The sequence below is a fragment of the Phocoena sinus genome, chromosome 3, assembly GCF_008692025.1.
Source record: "Phocoena sinus isolate mPhoSin1 chromosome 3, mPhoSin1.pri, whole genome shotgun sequence".
NCBI classification, from domain to species: domain Eukaryota; kingdom Metazoa; phylum Chordata; class Mammalia; order Artiodactyla; family Phocoenidae; genus Phocoena; species Phocoena sinus.
In genome coordinates this window covers 164,748,879-164,773,333 of record NC_045765.1, presented here as the reverse complement: position 1 = coordinate 164,773,333, position 24,455 = coordinate 164,748,879, and the positions used below count along the sequence as shown (strand labels likewise).

The 24,455-nt window shown below is 42.9% G+C and overlaps 1 protein-coding gene across 2 annotated transcripts in view; it reads right to left on the bottom strand.

Annotated features, from left to right (window-relative positions):
• CTNND2 (catenin delta 2) overlaps nucleotides 1-24,455 on the bottom strand; it is a 944,584-nt gene that overhangs the window by 88,408 nt on the left and 831,721 nt on the right. For both annotated transcript variants that reach the window (XM_032628308.1, XM_032628309.1), the window contains 2 exons: nucleotides 18,998-19,072; nucleotides 17,803-17,953 (listed from right to left, as the gene is read on the bottom strand). In XM_032628308.1, the coding sequence (XP_032484199.1) occupies nucleotides 17,803-17,953; nucleotides 18,998-19,072 (226 nt within the window). The remainder of the gene's footprint in view (nucleotides 1-17,802; nucleotides 17,954-18,997; nucleotides 19,073-24,455) is intronic.

Below are 24,455 nucleotides of genomic sequence, written 5' to 3'. Positions count from 1 at the left end.
GGGAAGGTCATATCTGGAGTCCTTCAGGGTCAGGCTACCCTGGGGCTGTGGTCTCCAACCTGGGCCCTGTGTGCCCGGGGACTTCGTGAAGACTCTGAGGGAACACACGGCCTTGGGGTTTTCAGGGATCCCATTTTCAGATCCTTGGCTTTCCTATGCACTCTTCCAACAAAACTGATCTGCTTGAAAACCCTCCCATGTGCATGTTCACAGCCTTCCTTACCTGACTGTACAGAACCTAGTCTAGTCCCTCCCTGCTCCTGAGTGGCAAATGTGCTCTAAGTCCAAACCAAGGTGTTTTTCTGCACAGTGTTAGTTTCTGGGTTGAGAAGGAAACAACTCTAATGACGAGCAGTTCATCCATTTTTTTTTTTTTTCCAAAGAGGTAGTTTCCAATTCTTTACCTTCTCCAGAATGAAGGAGAACTTACTCAGGTTGCCATTGGACAGGTAACTAAAACTAACTTCTGGTGATGGATCCCAATGAGATTTTGAAATAAAATCCAAAAGAAGTTGAAAGAATCAAGTGATATTGCTATAAAGATCTTTGATTCCCTTCACCTTATCTGAGTGATGTTTCTCAGTATTTAAATCTATAAACATACATACACAATGAGAATAGAATGATACTGAATCCTGTTCATTCAAGCAAGAAGTAAAACTCATTTTTGACTATCTGAATTGATTGGGATAAAAGGGCTCATCCATCTAAGGGATACATTTCAAATACAATTTTACTTTTTATATCTAAAATTTTTAATCAAGATATATGACACATGTATGTTGCTGTTTTGCTCGTGTCCTACCAAGAACTACAGTAATAACAATACATAAGAGAAACGTAAAGCCTAATACTACAAGAAATATTAAATTAAAAAAAAATTTGTATATCTTTTGTTTGCAGAAAGAATGATGAATAAGAGACTTTTAAGCATTTAGTAAAATTCTTGGGGAATGTCAAATGGTCACATGCTCAAGAAGCAACAGAAATTATATATACTTTCTAACATTAATGAAGAACTTCCTTACATATTATTTAAAAAGATGATGGTGGATATTAAACCACTATGATATTCAGATCAGGTATACTTAAAAGAGGGATGTGTCAGATTTATCTCTCAAATGCCACACAGGAAACTACATCTTTGGCAACAGTTTATATTTTAAAATGTGATTCTGTGCAGCTAAAGAAACCATCAAGGAAATGAAAAGGCAGCCTATGGAATGGGAGAGGATATTTGCAAATCATATATCTGATAAGGAGTTAATATCTAAAATATATAAAGAACTCAGAGAAATCAATATAAAAAAACCCAGTCTGATTAAAAGTGATCTGAATAGACATTTTTCCAAAGAAGACACCCAAATAGTTGGATTCACTGATTTCTCTGTCTAGTTAGTTCTAGGCAGTTGCCGTTTGTTTATTCTGCATCCAGCTTATGCCAGGCCCTCAGCTTCCTTCCAGCGGCCCCGAACAGGAGCGGGTGTTTGCAGATGAAGCATGGGGGCTAGGCTGTAGTTGTTACTGTCACTGGTATTGTCTCTTGTCTGTAGTTCTGGTTTTCCTCCACTTCCCCAGCACTGCTCTCCAAGGATCACTCTCATTCCAAACCCCCAAATCCTCTGCTCCATTCTTGCCCAGAGCCCACCAGCCCAGCTGGCTGGGGGTGACCCAGGGAGCCAGCTGGGAAGATAAAAAGCAGGGTGCCTATATGTGCTGCTTTAAGCTAATGTGGGAAGAAGACAAAGCCTGACTTAGTCAGTCTGTCCCTTCACATTTGCACCTAATTACCGTGGATGCAGTCATGTTTACACATAGGAGATCACTTACCCATTTAAGATGGGCTTTGTGGCAAACTGTACTTAACTACTGAATGCTCGGCATTCATTGTCTGTTGCTCACAGATCATTACTATCCAATTGAGTAGCACAGTCACTTGCTTACCATTTAAAACATTGATCCAGGGAGGTGTTCTACTTTGTAATTCAGATGTTTTTAGCTAGTTCTAGTCCTTTGCCTAGTGGAAAATAGGTAACTGAACAATCCTCTATTTTCCCCTATAATGATGCTTCAGAAACAATACGCTTTACCTTCGTTCAACAAATAGCCTTGTCAATATTCATCACCTACCCTACATCTTTTTGTCCACTAGCTCTTCTCCCCCAGTCTGGGCCAGTAGTGAAAACTGGTGAGAATGGAATACAATTCCAGTATTGCTCCTGGGGGTAAGTGAGGTGTCACAGAAGAAGGTGACACTTAACACTAGGGTATACAGGATCAGGTCAACTGAGGGATGTTCAATGAAGCCAATGGAATTATTCCTTGGGTCTCCCCATTGTCTGATTTTCCTTAGTTCGGCAGATTAGCATCCAGCCAAGAAAGCAAGGTCAAAGGTTTGATCCTCAAGGGAAGCCATTAGCTTCTTCCATAGCTGATGCAGCCTCCCCCATACCAAACCCCAGAGATACCAGATTCAAAAGCAACTTAAAACACGCACTGCCTAGCATCACCTATGCACATCAAAGAAAACACATTTTAATAAATCATCCAGGCAGAGGTATAAGGTCACAGCAAAGAAGAGTATATTTGGGAAGTGATAAGTAGCTTTAACTCAAGAAAAGCAGCTCTCAGAAAGGTAATGCTAATACTCTCGTGTTTTGGAAGGATGCTTGTGAGGCAGGGTTATAACTCAAAGTATTAATTTGTATATTTTCTGGTTATTTTTCTCCTTCTTTGCTTGCTCATTGGTACCCCGTGGGCATTTTTAGCTTGGGCACTGGCACGCTTCCCAAGTGGTGGGGAACTCAGACACCCTGAGTGGGGAAGGACGGCACCAAGGTGACACCCTGCTTCCATCAGAAAAACTAAGACAGTCCCTGTAGCCTTCTCGGCCCTGAACTCTACTGTCAGCCTTACCCTTGAATTTGATGTTTCCAAAAAGTTCTTTACAATCACCCCCTTGATTCAATTAGTCTTTAACCATAAGGGGCTTAATTAAGTGGAAAGGTAAAGTTAGAATCCTTTGCCAAACTGAAGAGACTCATGACATCTTCACCTAAGTGTGTGTTATGAAAGATTATTCTACAACAGGGAGCTGATGCCCACTTGATATTCCTACTATGTGTAAATACATTTGCAAGAATTCATGCTTTGTTTTGACTCTAGCTATCAGTACCTTTAGTGGCAATGTTAACTGAAATCAGCTATTTCAAAGCCATCATCCATTACATACAATAATGTAAAGAGGAAGTCTGAATCAGAATAATTTCTGGAGAAAATTTCTGTGTCTGTTGCAATCAAAGAAATGGCATGTCTCAGAGAAAAGTGCTCAGAGGATAATGACTTCAGGTTTAGACTGCAGTCATTATAAAACATTTCAAAATTGGGAGAAGACAGTTTTCCAGGAGATTAGCAGGCTGTTTTCATTTACGATGGGTCTTACAGAGATTTAAAGCAGTAGTTCTCAACCTTGGCTAGATATTACAACCTCCAGGGAGCTGAAAAATAAGTGCTAATAACTCACTGTCTCTGGGGATGGGCTCTGGTGATTCCAATATACAACTGAGATCAAGAATCATAGTCTCAAAAAGTGTTTTTCAACTGTTTTTGTTTACATAATAAAAATAAGGCTTGGAGCTCTATTTTTAGGGATGTAGTGGTGGTGGTGTGTTCAAGGTGAGGAAGGAGGGTGAGGGTAGGTATGTAGGTCTCATTTGTCAACGATGATATGCTATAGGTTATCACTGCAAACCAATTTTGAATAATTAGGAAAATCAACACATAACACTGGTAATTTGGTTGATGAAACCGCAATATTATGACTTCAACCTACTGTGCATTCAAATAAAACCTAACAATTATCTGCCAGATGCTGGAACAGCCCTGTTCTGGGGGTTCCAGCAGCAAATAAGGCAGCTACTCCCCCTGCTCCCCTGGAGTTCATATTCTAGCAGAACGATGCAACACCTCCCTGTGGCTGTCATCACATTCATACGATGCTAGGCATTGCCAGGACTTTCAAAAGAAGCATAAAAAGAGAAAACAGAGAAAGACGTTTTTCTTGTTCCTAAAGAGCTACTGGCTTGGCCGAGGAGACGATACTGCTGCATCCATTAGCATCATGCACTCATATGGGTCTTGTGCACAATACTCCTTATGTGCTAAATTTGGGAAAATACATTGATAAGCATGAAAGAGTTCAAATAGAGCACAAAATTAAAGAAAGAGTTCTCAGGGACGCTTTGTAAAAGGGGTGGAACTAGAATTTGTCTTGGAGGATGGGTAAGGAGTAGATAGAAAGGAGGTGGCGAAAGAGCAACTGTGGGGAGTGGGGGATAGAATAGCTCAAGTGGAAAGAGAAGGGTAAGAGCAGGGACAGTGGGGAGACAGCCCAACTCGAAGGACAGCTGTGAACTTAGGAACAGTAAGTATTGAGGTTGGGACTTCCCTGGTGGCACAGTGGTTAAGAATCCACCCACCAATGCAGGGGACATGGGTTTGAGCCCTGGTCGGGGAAGATCCCACAGGCCGTGGAGCAACTAAGCTCATGTTCTACAACTACTGAGCCTGCGCTCTAGAGCCCGTGAGTCACAACTACTGAGCCCATGTGCCACAACTACTGAAGCCCGCACACTTAGAGCCCATGCTCTGCAACAAGAGAAGCCACTGCAGGGAGAAGCCTGCACACCGCAAGGAAGAGTAGCCCCCGCTCGCCGCAACTAGAGAAAGCCCACGTGCAGCAATGAAGACCCAATGCAGCCAAAAATAAATAAATAAATTTATAAAAAATAAAAATAAAAAGTAAGTACTGAGGTTGGATAGGGACAGTGAGAGTAAAATTATTTAAGGTCTGAAAAATGTAGGTAGTGCAGGTATCTAAACACCTCCTCTGACTCAGAAAGTAATGACTGGGCTGTGATGCACAGACATCTCCAGAATCTGTATGTGCTCAGCTTCTAAGCCCAACTGTAGGTTAAATACTGACCATTGCTCTTGAAACATTTGAATCAGTGGTAAAAACTGAATTTAACTAAAGCCCAGATACAGCTAAAATACATGTTTGATTAATTCAGCCCTCCACCTTAGCAGACTGATAGAAGAAATGGGGTATTTTGTTGGAGGTATGTATTATCGACTTCAGCCAATTCTAATATTTTAACACACAATGTCTAGCATAAACAAGAAATCACAAGACATGTAACAAAGCAGGAAAATGTGGCCAAAAATGAAGAGAAAGGATAGTCAATACAGGCAAATCCACAAATAACCCAGATACTAGAATAAGCAGACAAGGACTTGATCTGTGATATAAATGTTAAATATCAAGTGGAGAAATGGACAACATGCATGATTAAAAAATGAACAAATTCAGCAGAGAAATGGAAACTATAAGAAAGAACTAAATGGGAATTCTAGAACTGGAAAATACAATGTCAGAAATAATGAATTTATGTGATGGGCTTTACAGAAGATTGACCCAGGACAGAGCCCTGAAGCAGAGTGGAGGAGAAAAAGCCAAAGGAAAAGAAAGAGGAAGGAAGAAAACTAGGAAAGTTTTCTTTTAGGAATGAAGATGTATGAATATTTCAAATGCTTCTCAGAGGTTGGAGCAAGATTAGAAGAGAGACATGCCCATACTAGGAAGCATGGAGACTCTTGCAAGGGCCTTAATACAAACTGTTTTACTGAAAAATAAAATCAGGTGGCAGAGTTCGCTTTGTATCATGCATATCATGGAAACACCGAATATTCCTTTATTGAAGGATTTTACGAAGGTCAGGGTGGCAGCAGTGATTTGGGGGTGGGAGCTTAGAAAGGGTGAGAGGAACAAAGTGACCCAGGTAGGATACCATGGGCATGCCCTGGACTTGCCATACTGCAGGCTGAAATTGGAAGGGGAAATACACATGAAGAGTAAGGAATTCAAGCAACTCCCCAAAGAAGTGTCAACAAGATATCCTGATGGATTTACTGTCTAAGGATAAAGAAAAGAAGGAAAAAAACCCAAAGGGTCTATCCATTTCTGTCACTGGGAAAATAGGGGCAAATAAAAAACTAGGGTTTGGGTTAGTATCTGAGGAGTAAAGGGGAGGATGACCTGAAAGTTCAACCTTTTGAGTCTCAGGTAGAGTGACAGAGCACAGGTGTCTCGTATTGGGCTGTGGCGGTGGGAGGCCTGTCTTGGGTAGAACTTCTAAATTGTTTCCTCAGCATGGCACACATAGAAAATGCTAATACCTGTACTGTGTCCTGGGGTCAGAGCTGTGCGCTGCTGGGGGCTACAGATCCAGGCGCTTGCTCCCCAGACCTTCCTGAGGGCTGAATCAAAGTTGCAGCACATCTGTGACCCATTCGTGGTACACAGTGTGGGGAACTCTGGTCTAAGGAAGCAAGTCGAGGCCTTGTTTCCTGCAGTAGCCCCAGTGGTCCCTCCATAACTATTTGCTGGTGAGTGAGGCCTGTGGCTCTTCTCTCACACGCACCCTCTATTCTCACTTTCTAAGAGTTACAAGGTTGCTAAATAGACATGTCTCCAAAGACGACATACAGATGCCCAACAGGCACAAGAAAAGATGCTCAACATCACTAATTATTAGAGAAATGCAAATCAAAACTACGAGGTATCCCCTCACACCAGTCAGGATGGCTATTATCAGAAACTCTACAAATAATAAATGCTGGAGAGGGAGCAGAGAAAAGGGAACCCTCCTACACTGTTGGTGGGAATGTAAACTGGTGCAGCCACTATGGAAAACGGTATGGAGGGTCCTCCAAAAACTGAAAATAGAGCTACCATGACCCTGCAATCCCACTCCTAGTGGGCATATACCTCCCAAAAGATGAAAACTCTAATTTGAAAAGACACATGCACCCCAATGTTCATAATGGCACTATTTACAATAGCCAGGACACGGAAGCAACCTAAGTGTCCATAGACAGATAAATGGATAAATAAAATGTGGTACATATATACAATGGAATATTACTCAGCCATAAAAATGAATGAAATAATGCCATTTGCAGCAACATGGATGGAACTAGAGATGATCATACTAAGTGAAGTCAATCAGAGAAAGACAAATATTATATGATATCACCATATGTGGAGTCTAAAAAATAATAGAAAAAAATTTATTTCCAAAACAGAAACAGACTCACAGACATAGAAAAAAAGTTATGGTTACCATAGGGGAACGTGGGGGAGGGATAAATCAGTAGTATGGGATTAATTCATACACACTACTATATATAAAATAGATAAACAAGGTCCCACTGTATAGCACAGGGAACTATATTCAATATATTATAATAACCTATAATGGAAAAGCATCTGAAAAATATATATATAACCGAATCACTTTGCTGTACACCTGAAACTAATGCAATATTGTAAATTAACTGTACTTCAATTAAAAAAATAGATAAGTACCCGTCTCCCCCTCCCAAAAAAAAGAAAAGAAAAAGAGTAACAAGGTCACTTATAGTGGACCTGACTCTCACACAAACACTAGTCGGTATTAGTCCGTGGAGTTAATATTCAGTTAAAAAATTTAACATCACTTTCCATTTCATAGCTATGACATTCCTCTCTGATGAGTAAATTAAAGTGTTCAAGCCTGCAAGTGAGGACCATGGGAATTTCTTATCCTTTGATCTACCTTGCACATTGAATACACTCTAATGTTGATGCTGGAATATTAGTAACTCCTAATGAAAAGCAACACGTTGTATATTACCATACACCTGCACCATTCTGGTTTGTACTCTCTCGAGTTCAACTGCCTACATTAAATAGTAAGGATGATAAAATCTGGGATTCAAAGGATATTACGTGCTTTAGGAAACAAGCCGCTTGCCTTTTATCATTCCACTCCAAAGCCAGTATTTTACCTGACATTGTTCAAAGATGTTATCATACACAAAACTGAATAGGGAATTCCATTTTAAATTTGAAAAAACAGGTTTGCTCAGAGACAGTACATTTTCATGAGCTTTCTTGGTTATAAGAGAAGAAATCTCTGAATTTCAACTAAGTGTCTTGAAAGAACTTTTGGGACATTTTGAGGAGGAGCTGTTGGGAACTGCCTGATTCTTTGCCTCTCTTCTCCTCTTTGACCTCAGTCTGGCAGGATGAACAGATGGGCTTTCTCTTCTCAAAGCATCTCAGGAAGCTTGCTTCTTCTCAAGGAGCAAAATCTGCTTTTGTGCCATCTCACAGACCAGCATCCTAGCTCCTGGCCTCAGCTGCCCAGATGCTAGGGGAGCTGCCCTGCCAATCTTCCATCACCTCCTGGGTCTCCAGCCTCTTCTGGGGCTTGCTGTGTCCTTCGTCCTGGGATGGCTGCCTCACCTCTCTACAGTGTCTGCCTTCTCTTCGTCTTACTGCCTTATGTGTCCTCCAGGTCAGATCCACTGGACCACTCAATTGATGGCACCAGCCTATACATCTTTTTTTTTTTTTTTTTTTTAGCGGAACCCCCAATTACATCTACCCTTGCCTGCTCTGCAATTCCTCAAGATCCAGCATAATAAATACAATCAAGCATAAGGCAGAATGGCTAAAAAAGTATTCATTTTAAAACTTTTAAACTACTTTCTAATCCATTATTTTTAGTATTAGAAAGTAAAAATAACAATTAATTTCCACATGATTAAATGTTTTTTCCCCCCTTTTGGCAAGGGGAAGAACTAGCAGTTAACATGGAGAAGGAATATAACATAAAAACATTATTCTGGGGCTTCCCTGGTGGCGCAGTGGTTGAGGGTCTGCCTGCCGATGCAGGGGACACGGGTTCGTGCCCCGGTCCGGGAAGATCCCACATGCCGCGGAGCGGCTAGGCCTGTGAGCCATGGCCGCTGGGCCTGTGCATCCGGAGCCTGTGCTCTGCAACGGGAGAGGCCACAACAGTGAGAGGTCCGCGTACCGCAAAAACAAACAAACAAACAATAAAAACATTATTCTGCTAAAATCCTCTTTTTTACTTTCGATTCTCAAGAGTGGGGGTATTTTGGAGAGCCATTTCATTTCTTATGCATTCTCTTCTCTAAAGCTTTTCTTCTGAAACTGTTTGACCAGGCATTAAAATAAATACTGAAATGGTCCAAATAAAGTTAGGTGTTTTCTCCCTCTTTTCTTACAGTGGAGGTTCTGAAATTTGCATCAAATGGAAATTTCAGTTGACTCAGTTTTGCCTTTTCCCCACATCGAGTATTTCCAAGGGGCCAATCATTAAGTCTTGTTTAATAAAATCATTATTGGCCCTTCAATTTATTTACAACTTCCCCTTCCAAGGAATTCTTATCTGCCAGACCCAGCCGCCAAAATTCCCCAACAGGTGTCTGAAGTTCATTAACAAAGAACCCACGTCTTTGCTGGAAAGGAGGGCAGCATTCATGAGATTAGGTTCTCGGGTTTGGGAGATGAGAGCTCTAACACAGGCACCTAATCTGAAGATACCAAGTTCTGGCCAAAGCACACAGCTCTCTGGCTGCCTAGAATTTGGCTCGTGAAATCAAGTTATTAAAGCGAGTCAGCAAAGAATGTTCTGAAAAATCACCTTGTCTGGGAAACCGGGCTTCTTTTTAAAATACTAATTGAAATTACATGTGTTTTAATTAAAACAACATCTGCCAGGGTCTGAAGAAACATGTTTTGAAAGGCAGAGAAGGTATGTCTCTAAAAATGTCCTCAAACCTACTTAATAAAGTAAAGCTCAGACATTCCCAGGAATAAAAATATTACTTTGCCTCCCAGGTTGCACTGAGGTTTCCAGAACCTCAAGTCTTTCCCTGGGCACAGGTGGGATTCCCCAGGGTCTGGAGCACAGATAAAGAAAGTGCCCATGTGTGATGAGTGGCCTGTGAAAAGTCTGCCCTCCAGAATGGGGTGCCCACATCCCGGCGGGTTCTGCTACACGGAAGCCACTGGCATGAGATGAGAATGTAATAAAACACACACACGTGTGTATTTTAACTGGTAGTGCCATGCATTTTAAGAGCCCTAGGAGACACTGTGATGCAGTGATATTCTGAATACTCAGAGGGTGATTACCAGGATGTCATTTCATTCCTAGGCCAAAGAATTGAGACAAACGTTGAGAAATGATCTCCTGAGTAACATCTGGAATGCTGCTTCATGGAGACTGAGACACAGGCTTAGGTGTCTGTTTATTCCCCGAGAGAACATGCTCTCATGATTCGAGAACTGGGTAAAATAGACCCCAAAGTCTGGATGAAGATCAGGGCTGCCAGGTGTAGAATTCCATGGATACACATCTCAAAATTTCAGCTGTGAGATGACTAAACAAAAGAGAATGTTTACAAAGCTACACACATTTAGGACAGTATGGATACAGTGAAGGTTCCCCCCCCCCCCCGTTTTCCCCCTCCAGTTCTGCAAAGGAAAACACATTTCTCACCAAGTAAAGATCTGACACAGGGGCAGGGGCTGTCAGGGGAGGGGTGGTTAACATTCCATCAACATTACCTTCTCCTTTATTCCGTCTTTATTTTCACTTAAATACAGAACGTTTTTATGTAATCCTTTAAATAAAAGCAACCACTGTCTGTAAAGAATCATTAGAGTGGTCAGATAAAATCTTTTATTTGAATATTTTAAATAGATTGTGGCAAGAAAAAAGGCTAGGAACAGAATGTCCCTTGTGTCAGCCCCACTGCCCCCTCCTCCCCAGAATGAATGAAAGGGACGATCTGAAAACCATGACACAAGTAGCAATGGGCTTGTTGCTTAAATCATAATTAGTTCCCGGGCAAGAAACTACCCTTCTTTTGTTCATGAGTTCATGAGTGTGGAAAAGTGTGAGACATGCACTGCTAGGTGCCCCTGGAGATTTGGGGCTCCCTTCTCTTCTGTCTCTTTTGGGGGACAGCTGTGCTTAGGAGCCAGCAGGCTCCCCTGGGAAACGGCCCTCCCTGATGCCAGAGTGTCTGGATTCTGTCTGGTGCTGTCTGGTGCTTTGAGGCTGGATTGGGTTGAGAGGGTGTTGCCTGAATAGAAGAAGCTCAGAGAGTTGACAACGTGAAAAGAAGGTCAGCCCAATGCGAAGAATGGGTCATATCATATGAATGTATGGAGGCAGCATTCTACAATTCCAAACGTGGTGACCTGGCCTCCAGATGATAACAGAGTGCAGGGAAAGGGTCACACAGGGTAGAGAGGACATGGCTAAAGGACTGAGATGAGCTGGGGAAGGAAGGGCCAGGTTCACAAAGCAGTGGAAGGTCCTTCTCTTGAGTCCGGGGAGGGGAGTGAGGCAGCCGGGAGGATGCTTCCAGCGCCCCAGTCCTGGCTTGCCTGCCGGAAAATGTGGCATGTAGCCACCACCCAGGGAAGTGAAGGGAGGGTGCCCTGTGAGCTCTGCCAATGCCACCCGCAGGGGTGCAGTGGCTCTGCCAATCTCCGATAGCTATCTGGGCATACGCAGAGAGTGTTACTAATTCCCGCCCAATCCCAAACCTCTTCCAAAGTGGCAGCAGAATGAGTTTGACTAGAGTCCAGGATTTCAGGCAGCAACCGAGCTTTCTTTTCTCTCTTCCCTGGATGCTGTGGAAAGAGGCTGAAACAGACCTCCCCTCTACCCCTCCTTCTCTCTTTGTGGGATTCCCCAAACCTCCTCTAGATCTGTTCTCCAGAATAAAAAACCCGTGTTATTCTCCCATCAGAGAATTAGTTCAGCAAATACGTACTGAGCATAGCAAAGCGCTAGGCACGGTAGGACATACAAATAAATTTGGAACCCGATTCCTGCTTCTTATTTCATTGGGGGGAAATGCAATGCATACACACAAAAAGAGACAACACAAAAATAAAATTAAATAATGGAAATCCAAGATAAATTAAAAGATTTTTTATCAAGTAGGTATTACCCACCTCCTTTCTGTGTTCAAGGAGCAGTGTTCATCAGGAAGGACACCTAGAGCTGGGCTCTGAGTGATGGCTGGGGGGTGAGTAAATGCACAGAGATGAAAGACCATGCCAGGGAGGGATACAGTTTGGGTACAGGTTTGTGAGTGGGGATGATGGTACAAAAACTGGTCTGGCTGAATAATTCATCAAAAAGAGCAGTTAGGGATAAGAGGCCATTTGGTAACACCACCCAGTACTTCTCCTGTCCAGTGTTCCTAGGTGTTTGCAGTTTTTTATTTTCTTAGTTTTGTTTGTTTGCTTGTTGGCAGAGGATAGGGAATCCGGAAAAGAAATACCTGCCATCTTCATCAGGAACTGTCAATGTGCTGAAATGGATGGCATTTTGGTAAACTTATTAGAACAATACAGTGTTGTTTGTTCTTTTCTCTGAAGCTAATCATTACCATTAAAAAAAAACCTCTTGGGCTTCCCTGGTGGCGCAGTGGTTGAGAGTCCACCTGCCGATGCAGGGGACACGGGTTCGTGCCCCAGCCCGGGAAGATCCTACATGCCACGGAGTGGCTAGGCCCGTGAGCCATGGCCACTGAGCCTGCGCGTCTGGAGCCTGTGCTCCACAATGGGAGAGGCCACAATAGTGAGAGGCCCGTGTACCGCAAAAAAAAAACCTCTTTCTGAATGATGAAATAACACTTTATACAGAAGGATAATTAACATTTTTGGAAGGCTGCAAGGAAATGGATGGATGTGCATTCACCTGGCCCACTGCATGATGCCATTTGGAAGAACACAAAGATCTACCTGTAGCCTACTTATCACCTGATGGCAGAGACATACACAGAACCATGGAAACAGCCCAAATGGAAAGACAAGGAGAGGCAGAGTATGTGATACTACTTCAGTGCTACTATCTTAAAAAAAAAATTTTTTTGGAACAAATCAAAGAGGAAATCAAAAAATATCTTGAGATAAATGAAAACAAAAGCACAACGATCCAAAATCTATGGGATGCAGCTAAAACAGTTCTAAGAGGGAAGTTCATAGCAATACAATCTTACCTCAGGAAACAAGAAAAATCACAAATAAACAACCTAACCTTACACCTAAAGCAACTAGAGAAAGAAGAACATACAAAACCCAAAACTAGTGAAGGAAAGAAATCAGAAAGAGCAGAGCAGAAATAAATGGCATAGAGATCAAGAAAACAATAGAAAAGATCAATGAAACTAAAACCTGGATCTTTGAAAAAATAAACAAAATTGATAAACCTTTAGTGAGACTCATCAAGAAAAAAAGGGAGAGGACTCAAATCAATAAAATTAGAAATGAAAAAGGAGAAGTTACAATGGACACCACAGAAATACAAAGGATCACAAGAGACTACTACAAGGAACTATACATCAATAAAATGGAGAATCTCGAAGAAATGGACAAATTCTTAGAAAGGCACAATCTCCCAAGAATGAACCAGGAAGAAATAGAAAATATGAACAGACCATCACAAAGACTGAAATTGAAACTGTGATTAAAAAACTCCCAACAAACAAAAGTCCAGGACCAAACGGTTTCACAGGTGAATTCTATCAAACATTTAGAGAAGAGCTAACACCTATCCTTCTGAAACTATTCCAAAAAATTGCAGAGGAAGGAATACTCCCAAACTCATTCTACGAGGCCACCATCACCCTGATACCAAAACCAGACAAAGATACCACAAAGAAAGAAAATTACAGGCCAATATCACTGATGAACATAGATGGATGCAAAAATCTTCAACAAAATACTAGCAATCCAAATCCAACAATACATTAAAAGGGTCATATACCATGATCAAGTTAGATCATGTGTGCTACTACCTGAACCTCATTAGAGCTGATGGGGTGGACTGATTGTTGTTCAATAGCTTATTTGGACTTTTCCTTATCATGGAGTCCAAGGAAGATGAACCTTTCCTTAACCAGAGTTGTGGTAGCTGCCCCCTCCAATTAAAAGAATGATCTAAAGAAGAGATGTAATTTAAACTGGACCCCAGTGATTGAAAACAACTGGATTCCTTCTGAAATTCTGAGTGTCTGCATACATCTAGTAAACTTTAGTAGGAAAATGAACTGGCTTTTGGATGATTTTCTTTATTAATATAAAATCCTTTTCTTTAGTTAATGTTTTATTTCATTTGCTTACTTAATGTTTTGCTGATGTGGAGTTCATTATAAGATAAAGGCCAGACAGGAAAAAGTTCAGTTATTCATTCAGCAAATAGTGATGAATCCCTGGTATGGGTCAGGCATTGTTCTAGGTACACGAGCTATATCAGTAAACACACAAGGTGGAACTTCCTGCTCTTAATGGGTTTACATTCTAGTGTGGAGAGATGGACAAGAAATAAGATAAATAAATAATATGTTATATATTAGAGGGTGATTAGTAGTGTGAAGATCAGTAAAGCAGAAAAGGGGATAGAATTTTAAGAATGGGCACCGGAAAAGGTTGTATTGGGAAAGTAACACTTGAGTAAAGACCTGAGGGGATGAGGATTGACCACATGGACATCTGCAGGAAGAGGAGTGCAGGCAGAGGAAATTGCATGTTCAAGGGCCCTGAGGCAGGCTTTTGGCTCAGGTCATAAAGGGACTGCAGTGAAGCAGTGGCCACAGAAAGGTTAATGCCAGTGAGGAAGAAGTTGAGGCTGGAGAGGGAACAGAGAACTGGATTGTATAGAGCCGTGTCTGCCTTGCAAAGACTTAACTTTACACTGAAAGAAATGAGGAGCTGGTGGAAGGTTTTAAGTGGAGAAAAGACATGCTGTAAGGTTTTGATAGGACCACTCTGGCTGCTCCTTTCAGAGTAGATGGTAGGGGGTGAGGGTAAAAGCAGAGAGTTCTCAACCACTGCGCCACCAGGAAAGTGGCCATGGTAATAACGCAGGTGAGAGAGGATGGGATCTGGGGGGATAAGGCAATGAAGGTGAGAAGGGTCAGGTTATGGGAAAATTCAGAAGGAAGACCAGATTTGTTGATGGACTGGATATGAGAGTAAAGAATCAAAGGGGACAGCAAGGTGCTTATCCTGGACCACTGCAGGGACAGGTTGCCATGCGGAAGCCTGCAGAAGGATTGGTTTTGGAGGAAAAGACAAGGAACCCAGGTCTGGAGGTGTTTTACTTGAGATGCCTGTCAGATATCCGGTGCAGGTGGTGGACAGACTATTGGATACAGAGATGTGAGATTCATACCAGAGATATCTATTTGGGAGTTTTCAGAATATAAATGATCTTTAACACCAGGAAACCATACAAGGTCACCAAAGCTTTGATTGAGAGTTGATAGAAAAGTCCAACTTTAATTTTGTCTTTGTTCTTGGTTCAAAGTCGTTGCAGCTTTTTTTTCAATATATAAAGTTCTGTAGAGCATTTTCCTATAAAGAACCACTACTTTGATACAATATTTAAAGCAAAAGAGTTAGCAAAGGTCACATTTCCTTTCTCCTAGATAGAATAGAAGAGTGTTTTTTTGGTTCAATTCTGCTTTTCTTACTCAAGAAAAAAGTTACTGACTCCATAAAGCTGAGATATTTTCACTCCTATTTTTAAACATTTGGTTCCCTTTCCTGTCTGGTGACATTTGATAGTAAAGGCTTAATTTAACATGGGCAATATGGACTTCCAAATGTTCCTGCCTCAGAGACAGTTCTAGATAACTGGCTTCTCGGAAAGAAGAGACGCCTTGAAGCTAGAAAACCAATCAATAGTTCCCTATTTTGTTATATTTTAATCCACCAAAAGAAATAAAACACCCAAATGCACAACACCTAGTAGTTCGTACCCAAGCAGTAGACTGATTAGCTATTGATTTTCCCTGCATTTTATAGAGGAGCCCCAGGATTTGATTACAAGCCCCAGCGCTGTCCTGTCTAAAACACCTATGCAAGGAAAAGGAAAGTGGATATGGAGAGGGCTAATAGTGTAGTTTAAATATGTAACATCCACCACCACCATTTAAATTAAATTCAAACTAAGTATAATTATAAAATTGTGAGTTTATTTCATGCCTGATGATGTACTGCAAGCATAACAAATAATTGCATTTATTAGACGCAGATTTGAAATCTGGTCCCTGTGAATAAATAAATGGCTTGGAGACCTGCAAATACTTTGGTATTTATTGGAGGATATGATGGGTATTGCGAAACGGCAGGAGAAAAGTGGCTGGTTCCCAGGTCATGAAGGGCTTGGTACGCCACGTTCAGGAATTTGGATAGTGGAGGTAGACCGCTGTATCTATGCATAATTTGTATATGAGACTTGGACCCACGCCTGGTACTCCAACTGCCCCAGGAATGGAATCTTCCCCCTTTGCCTGCTCTCACCTGCTTTTCCCAAATCCCCCAGAAGCTGCATAACCAGAACCTTTGCCATGATGGGTGGTCTAGCTCCCTGCTGCCTGACCTCTGCTGCTACCTGCTACCTGTGGGCAAGCTTCATGCTGCATTGATCAACCACCCCACCAGAGTCATATCTTTGATCCCAGGAGGGCAATGGTATGTGCGGAGGCTGCGCCTCTCCCCGGGCAGGTCCCTGTGGTTCATCACTCTCCAAGCATCAATCGACCTTGGCCTGGGTGGGCATCCTCCCAGTTACAGAGGGAGGAACCAGAAGGTCTCTCCAGCCTGGGCTCCCACCACTCACTCTGCACCAGGCACACCAGGCCCTGCAAAGGCCTTAAACCCAAACGCGTGCTTCCAGATCCCCTTCTGGGAGGCTGTCTGCAGAGGCTGCTCCTTCAGTTAGGTGCTCTTCCCCCCAAAGAGCCACAGGGCTCTGTTTCACCTCCCTCAGGCTTCTGCTCAAATGTTACCTTCCCAACATCTCCTATTTTGACTTTGACCTCTCATTTAAAATCACAACCCCTTACGCTAAGTGCAAGAAGCCAGACACAAAAGCTCACGTCTTGTGTGATTCCATTTATAGGAAATATCCAGAATAGGAAAATCCATAGAAAGTAGACTGGTGGCTGCCGGAGCTGGGAGGAAGGGGAATTGGGGGATGACCACCTAATGGGTACAGGGCTTTCCTTAGGGTCATGGAAATATTTTGGACCTTGACATAGGTGCTGGTTGCACGACATTGCCAAAATGCTAAATGGTACATTTTAAAGTGGTTAATTTTATATTATGTAAATTTCACTTCACTGAAAAAAAATCGCAACCTCACCAATTACATTGTGCCTGACCCAGCTCCATTTTCCCCATAGAAAGTTTCTACCACGTCGTGGGATTCATGTGTGTATTTTGTTGGCTGCACACCTCCCCCCTTCAGCATGTAAATTCCACCAGGGCAAGGCTTCCTGGCTGCTTTGATATCATCTCTGGGCCTAGAACAGGCCTGGAACAAAGTAGGTCATGGACAAAATTTGTTGAATAAATAGGTGAATATATGCCACTTTAATGCTTCATTAATAAAAGAGCCTCCCTATTTCTTGAACACCAAACTAAAGGGAGATGATTCTTTAAAAATAGGATTAAAGAGCCAGTATAGTCTAATCCAAAGTAAATTTTAACATAGCGAGAGGAAGAAAAGTGGCCTGTATCCCATTAGAATTCCAGTTCACAACGTGGGAAGCAAACAAACAGCCTGACAGGGATTTAGAGGATCAGGGCGATGGTATCCGGTGCTGAGCACTGCGGTCATTTTTAATTTGCAAAGATTAGAAATGTCACCAAACATCGCATTTTCCTCTAAATTCTAAAAGATAAATTAACGCACTGATTTCCGCTAGAAGGAGAGCCGGAAAAGCAAGGCCTCTAACACATGCTCTGTTTCTGTACATGCATATACATCCTGCACATGGAGTCAACCACAGGAAGTACACTGTACTTCAATTAAAAAAAAAGGCAGACACTGTGAATCGGAGGGAACATACCAATGAGCTCCTTATTCCTGACGTCCAAGGCCATGTTCCGGAGTGCCGTGGCCACTGCACACACCACTCGGTCATTGTCTATCCGCAGCAGCTCCACAAGGATGGGCAGGCCTTTCTCTTTCCGGACAGCAGCTCGGATATATACCGACCACTGCAAATGAGGGGAAGCAAAGACATTAGGAGCTGGGGTGGAACCCCTACAAGCAAACAGCACGTGTGGGTTTTCACACTGCCGTCTACAGGTGCCAAAAAGGTTGGATGATCAAGACCTCATTGTGGAATGGGTTGAGTGTGTTAGACATGTATTTAAACATTTTAACTTTATTTTTGTCTCCAACATAGGATAAAGGTTTCAGCTTTAATCAGTTAACCACTCTTCATTTCGCCGGTGCCAGCTTTCTCAGCCCCTGAGTTAGGAAACCATTTGTGTGGTGTCTATACTTGGTACTTTAAGATATGGAGGTCTGGGACAGGAAGGGCTGGCTATTGACATTAAGAGGAATAAAAAAAGAAAAATCCTGGGAAGAGTAGAAAACGATAAAAGGTAGAGTACAGGTGACTTTTTAAAAAAGAGACTTGAATTTGGAAGTGGGGAAGAGAGATAAGTTACAGAAAGTACTGTCAATTAAGTTGTTTGCTGAATAATTAGGAGGAAGTAAGTCAGAAAATGGTAGGGGTGAGGAGAGGTAAATATGACATCGAAGATGGAGGGTGAAAATTGTAAAATTAAAAAAAATCGTAATATATAATATTATACCTAGGGCCATAATTCAATGTCAAATTTATAAAGTAAGCATACAATTTGTTTTGGGTTGGCAGTCGTTGGCCTTAGTGGAACACACCTAAGGCTCTTTATAGAAACGTACTTGCAGTATCAGGACCATAAAGTATTCAGATTCATTTAACGGAATACAGGTAGGCTCAGGTTTTCCAGACATTTGCGTATGTACACTTTATACTCCTGGACAGTGTTCCAGAGAAGAGCATGCACCATAAAAATCAACCAATATAAGGGTTTACTCTGCTGAAATTTCAGTTATGATCTAAGAGAATTAAATTCATAACATGAGGTTCTGGATTCTGTGGCAGAGTCCTCCTGGGAACCAGCAAAGGTGGACAAAGCTCCCACCCCTCCCCACCAGGTCCCTCCACCCCCTTTCCCCTTTGGGGCAGGCACCCCAGAGCTGGCTCTCACCTGTGGCAGGCAGGGAGCCCCCTCTGGCAGTGAACGTAGGGCATATGCCATGCCTGCCACATCCTCAGCCCAGCCCTGCATGAAATATGAGATTAAAAAAACACACAACTTCATCCCGTCCTACGTTAGAGAAGTCACATTCACATAGTTTCTTATCACCATTAACTCAGACCGAGTGCTTTTCTCCTGCCCCTACTCTGTGCCTCAAGCTCTATGAAGCCTGAGGGGGTGGGGACACTCATGGAACTCAGGAGAGCATCTCTTGATTGCAGTTAACTATTTCATAGTCTCAACCTCAGGGAGCAAAGAAATGGATGGTCAGAAAGTCTTAGACATGGAAAAAGCTTCAGGTTTGGCAGCTGCTTATTGAAATTTGGCTGTGAGGATGGGATATCCCTTCCAAGGGAAGGCGTTTCATGAAGACGGTTCAAAACCTCTGTCATGTCCACAGGAAATGTCATTTGCAATTTGACATATGATGAGACGTGATTTTCATCTACTTCCTCCCCTGCTTGTGAACCTTTTGGTCTCCAGGGCCCAGAAAAGACTAGACACCTGGGCTTCTGCAGCCCATTCATTGTTGGGTTCTTCCTTAAGACTAAGGGGGGAAGCTAATGGAAAAGAAACTAATGGAAGAAAATGGAAATCAGAGCGGGGGGTGGGGGGTGTCAACATTTCCATATTGTAAGGTAAACATCAACAATATATTTGAACACTGGGGAGATATTCTGGACCTTTTGAGAGACCAGACGGGATGTTTTGGGAACTCGGGCAGGCTGAAGCATGGGCCCAAAGATGACCTCTTTCCCAGAGCCACCTCTTCCCAGACCCCAGATGCTGGCTTGTGCATTAGTGATCTCTTCTAATCCCCCAAACTCCTGGGAGAGTGACATTACTGTTCTTGTTTTATAGATGAGAAAATCTATACACAAAGATTTTAAACAACCTGCCCACAGGTGTCACCTGTGCCCTTGGCCCCCAGTCTTTTTCCTCTATCTGCTCTGTGATGCTGACAATACTCTCTCCTCTGCCATTATCTCATTCTCTCTTGCCTATACCTCTGGGCTCGGTCTCCCAGAAACTGCCTTCCCCTCCCCTCCATCCTTCCAAACATTGAGAGGGGAGAACCTGACTATATCTGAAATGAACCAAGAAATGTAGGCTATAGCTTAACTTTTTCCTCCTTAGAAGTCTAGCTATTATATCCCTTCATGTTGGATGGAAAGTTGGTTTGGTGTTTGGAAAATAATGAGAGTCCTTCAGCTTTGCTGAAGACTGATTTGAGAGTAACCAAAAATGGCTATGCATGGCAAAAAATGTGTATGAGTTGTAGATACATCTTTTTGGTATGAGAAAACGGTCAACAGTGATAGGTTCTAAGTGAAAAGGGAAAATCAGACAATGGGTTTGATCTTGTGTTATCAATATACAGAAAATAACCTTTATTTTGAAACTTTTAGTTGTGTGTGTGTTTGTGTGTATACGGAAAATCCCCAGTATTAGCTCAGTATATGACAATTCAGAATGAATTATTAACATTTCATTCAAAAGATGATGCAAGTTTCCAAAGTTTGCTTAACATGCAAGGATAGTGATGCTTTTTAAGTAGCACATGAGCAGTCTTGGAATAGGTCATGTATAACCCACATGTGAACCTATGTGTACCCCAACAAGAAGGAGTAAAGACAGCACAGAGGTGGAAAGAGAGAAAGACATGATACAGTACTGGGGAGATGAGGAATATTTCCCAAGTGCACTCAACACAGAAGTGCGAGGCTCATACAGAGTTTTTCCAAAAGAGAAGTGAGTTACTTTGGACAGCACTGCAGCCCCTGGGGTCAGCGATGTGTATGAGTTGCCAAGAGCTTTTTAATTGAAACAAAAGAAGTATCACTGGCATGAAAATAGATGAACAAGAGAGATAAGTGTACCTTAACTCATCGTGGTTGAGGTGGAAATCTTTGGACAGAACTTGACTTTTTGCAAACAGAAAGAGAGAGTCATGCACTAAGCCCACCAATGAGGAGGGAAGGGACAAAGCCGGTAGACCAGGATGGCTTTAAGAAGGATGGTCCATGAGCTGAAGAGAGGATCCTTGATGATTCAAAAGGAGGAGAAGGAAGGGGAGGGGGAGGATGAGAAAGAAGAGATGGAGGAGGAGCAGGAGGAGAAGAGGGGAGGGGGGAGGAAGAGAAGAGGGGAGGGGGGAGGAGGAGAAGAGGGGAGGGGGGAGGAGGAGAAGAGGGGAGTGGGGGGAGGAGGAGAAGAGGGGGGAGGAGAAGAAGAGGGGAGGGGGAGGAGGAGGAAGCTCTGGTTCAGGAGAAAACAGCACAGAAACAGGACCCAAGTTGTTCCTGGTGAGATGCTTTCCCAATGAGGACCTCCATAAAGTTATGATCCCTCAAAATAATCTCAGCTAAGACACACCTAACACTTAGACCTGTACTAACTCATTTAGTCCTCATCTCAACCCTATGCAGTGGGCACTACTGTTATTCACATTAGACAGATGAGAAAAGGTCACATGTTGTAGATGCTCAGCCAGGTCTTGAACCCAGGGAGCAGTGCCCCAGAGTTGGTGTGATTGACCACCACTCTCATATGCTTCTCAGAAACACAGGATAAGTTAGACAATCTGCACTTATTGTTGATCTGATCCCTTACAAATTCACCAATTCACTTTGGTATAACAATTCATGTTATTATTTTAGTCTTTCAATAACCCATCTGGCACTCCTCTAAACTCCCGAGTTAAAGAGCCTTCTAGTACTGTCAATGGAGCTACTGGACGTTTCAATCTGTTCTTGAGAACTACCTGCCAGGATTTAGCAAATCTGAGAAAAGAAGTCATGTATAATTGGAATGACAATGAGAAAGGCCTTGTGTCAGGAGAGGATGTCTTCTATTTGCATGTGATGGGACAACAATTTGAAATAATAAATGCTGTTTCTTCTCCTCCTTGCCCATGGCTCTTCCTGGAGAGAGGCTCCACCATGATTTGGTTCAATGAGGTGATGTCAGGATGGGACAGATAACAAAGCAGCAAACAGTGTTTAAGGGTAGAAAGCACAGATGCAGGTGAAAGATGGGATAGACTTGAAAGGGAATGAGAATAGACAGAAAATATTATGACCCCTCCTCAGATCCCACACAGAGCTTCCTAGCAGGGGAGAGAAAGGATCCAGGTTGGGGAGGAAGTGAGGGATGTAAAAGTATCTTTGGGGGCTGCCACCTGAAGTGCCCCTGGACAGGTCCTCCTCAGTGTGTGAGAGGCTGGTGATAAAAGCCCTTGGGAGACAGAAGAGCAGAGAGTCGACAGAAGCTCTGCTGCCCTTCCTGGACCTCAGTGCTGGTTGCACAAGACTCAGGAAGTCCCGCCATGAACCATCACGGAGCAGGGGCCGCACAGTAGGAATGGCAACAGGACTTGCTGGGCAGAAGAGGATTCCTGTGGCCCCAGTGTGGCACAGGGTAGCCCCTGAGTGTTTCTGTGGTCTTGAGTGGGTGGGCTGTGTAAGTTAGCCAGAAAAAAAGGCTAAGGATCCGGGGCTGCAGAAGGGTTAGTTGGCCAGGCGGTTGGGATGCATCAGAATGGCAGGCATGGACTGTGCCTGCATCTCAAGGAAGCTGAACGGTGAGGAAGGCAGGTGTGGGCCAGGAGAGCACCTTGGACCAGAGACGGTCCAATCTCCAATTGCCCTGTCCCAGCTGGGAAATCAATAGGACAAGGAGGCTTGTCCTGGGCAAGAGGCAGCATAGGAAAGAAATGATTCCAGACGGAAATGAATACCCAATCTCCATCCCCCACAGGGATACGAATGCCTGTAAGACCCCCAAGCTTAGCAGCAACCACAGGGGGGCAGGAGAAGATGAAGGAAGACAAGCATAAGTGTGGCCAAGTGTTAAACCTTGAGGGACTGGGAAATAGCTGAATTTGATTGAGTTTGCAAGAAGTGTCTAGATTATGTGATTTTTTTCCCCCCTTTTTTTCTTTTTGCATCAGGCAAAACGAGGGCTCCAGGTGACTTTCAAAAGAGAACATTTCTGGTTGTGGATCTGCACTCTTTTTCTGCTTCTCGCTAGCGGATGATGACCCTAAGGGTAGCCTTGGAAGATCACATCTTTACCACACCTTGAAGATGGCAGAACAGCTGTCAGCCTGGGTGAAATAATTCATGGAGGGGAGCTTCCCTCCTCACGCACCTTCCCTTACCTGTTACACCAGAGAAGATAGCTTCCACCTCCTAGCTTCCACCTCCTATCTCATTTGAGACCTTGCATATTTGGGGGTCTCTTGGTTACAGCAGCTAGAATTTCTCTAACTAATGAGATGTGCTAGTGTGTTAAAATGAACTGTAATCATTGACTCCTAGCCCTAGGTTTTAACTAGTGATGTTGGAAGTGGGGCTCCTCATCCCTGACCTCTTCCTTGTAAAAACGACCCCTGGGACACCCTTGTGCCTTGTGTGTGTATATGTGTGTGCATATATATATATATGTGCATGTGTGTGTATATATATGTATGTACACACCCTTGTGTATATACTCCTATTATAGCATCTATCATGTTTTTTTCTGGGCTTTTTGTTTACATGTTTATTATCGGTACCTGAGGGAAGTTACAAAGTTACATTCAGCTGTCTTCTAATTTCTGGCTCACAGCTGGAGAGTAAAAATGTTTAACTGGTGAAAGAAAATGTCAGGTTGATTTCTAGTACCACGTGTGTATTACTTAAGAACAGCATTCTCCACTGAAAGGCACTAGATAAAAAGGATCAAAGCCATGGCAATTAGCTAGGGTCAGCAAGTTCCAACCACTTCCACAAAAGTGTAATCAGGGTTTGGAGAGATCGTATATTTCTTTGGGAGTCTCTCCTAAAGCCAGACTCATCCCTCAATTCTGCATGTGGGAACAGAACTTTTGATGCAGGGCTTATGAATATTTGCTTGCCCTCAGTGCCGGAAGAACACAATACTGAGTGGCATGTCCTGGGCCACCACAGCTCTGATCATGCTGGGACAGTTAAAATGAAGTTCCCACATTAGAATTCCTCTGTGTCCCCACTGCTCAGGTAATTAACCATGCCGGCTTCCAGGGTAGCCCATGTCTTAAACTGGGCTCAGAAAGGATTTCTTTTATAGTTTTACAGCTGCTCTAGGAATCCTGGGAGTTTCCTATAGAGACAGGTTGTACCTGCTAAATACCAAACCAAAATCAACTTTATACGTTATTAGGCCCAAGAGGTTTAAAGATGCTGGCTCACTGTCTTCTCACTAACATTATTGCTGGTGAAAAATCAGCTGTCATCCTTATTTTTGTATGGAACATGTCTTTTGTCCTCTGGCTGCGTTTTTTTTTTTTTTTTTTTTTTTTTTTTTTTTTTTTTTTTTTTTTTTTTTGCGGTACGCGGGCCTCTCACTGCTGTGGCCTCTCCCGTTGCGGAGCACAGGCTCCGGA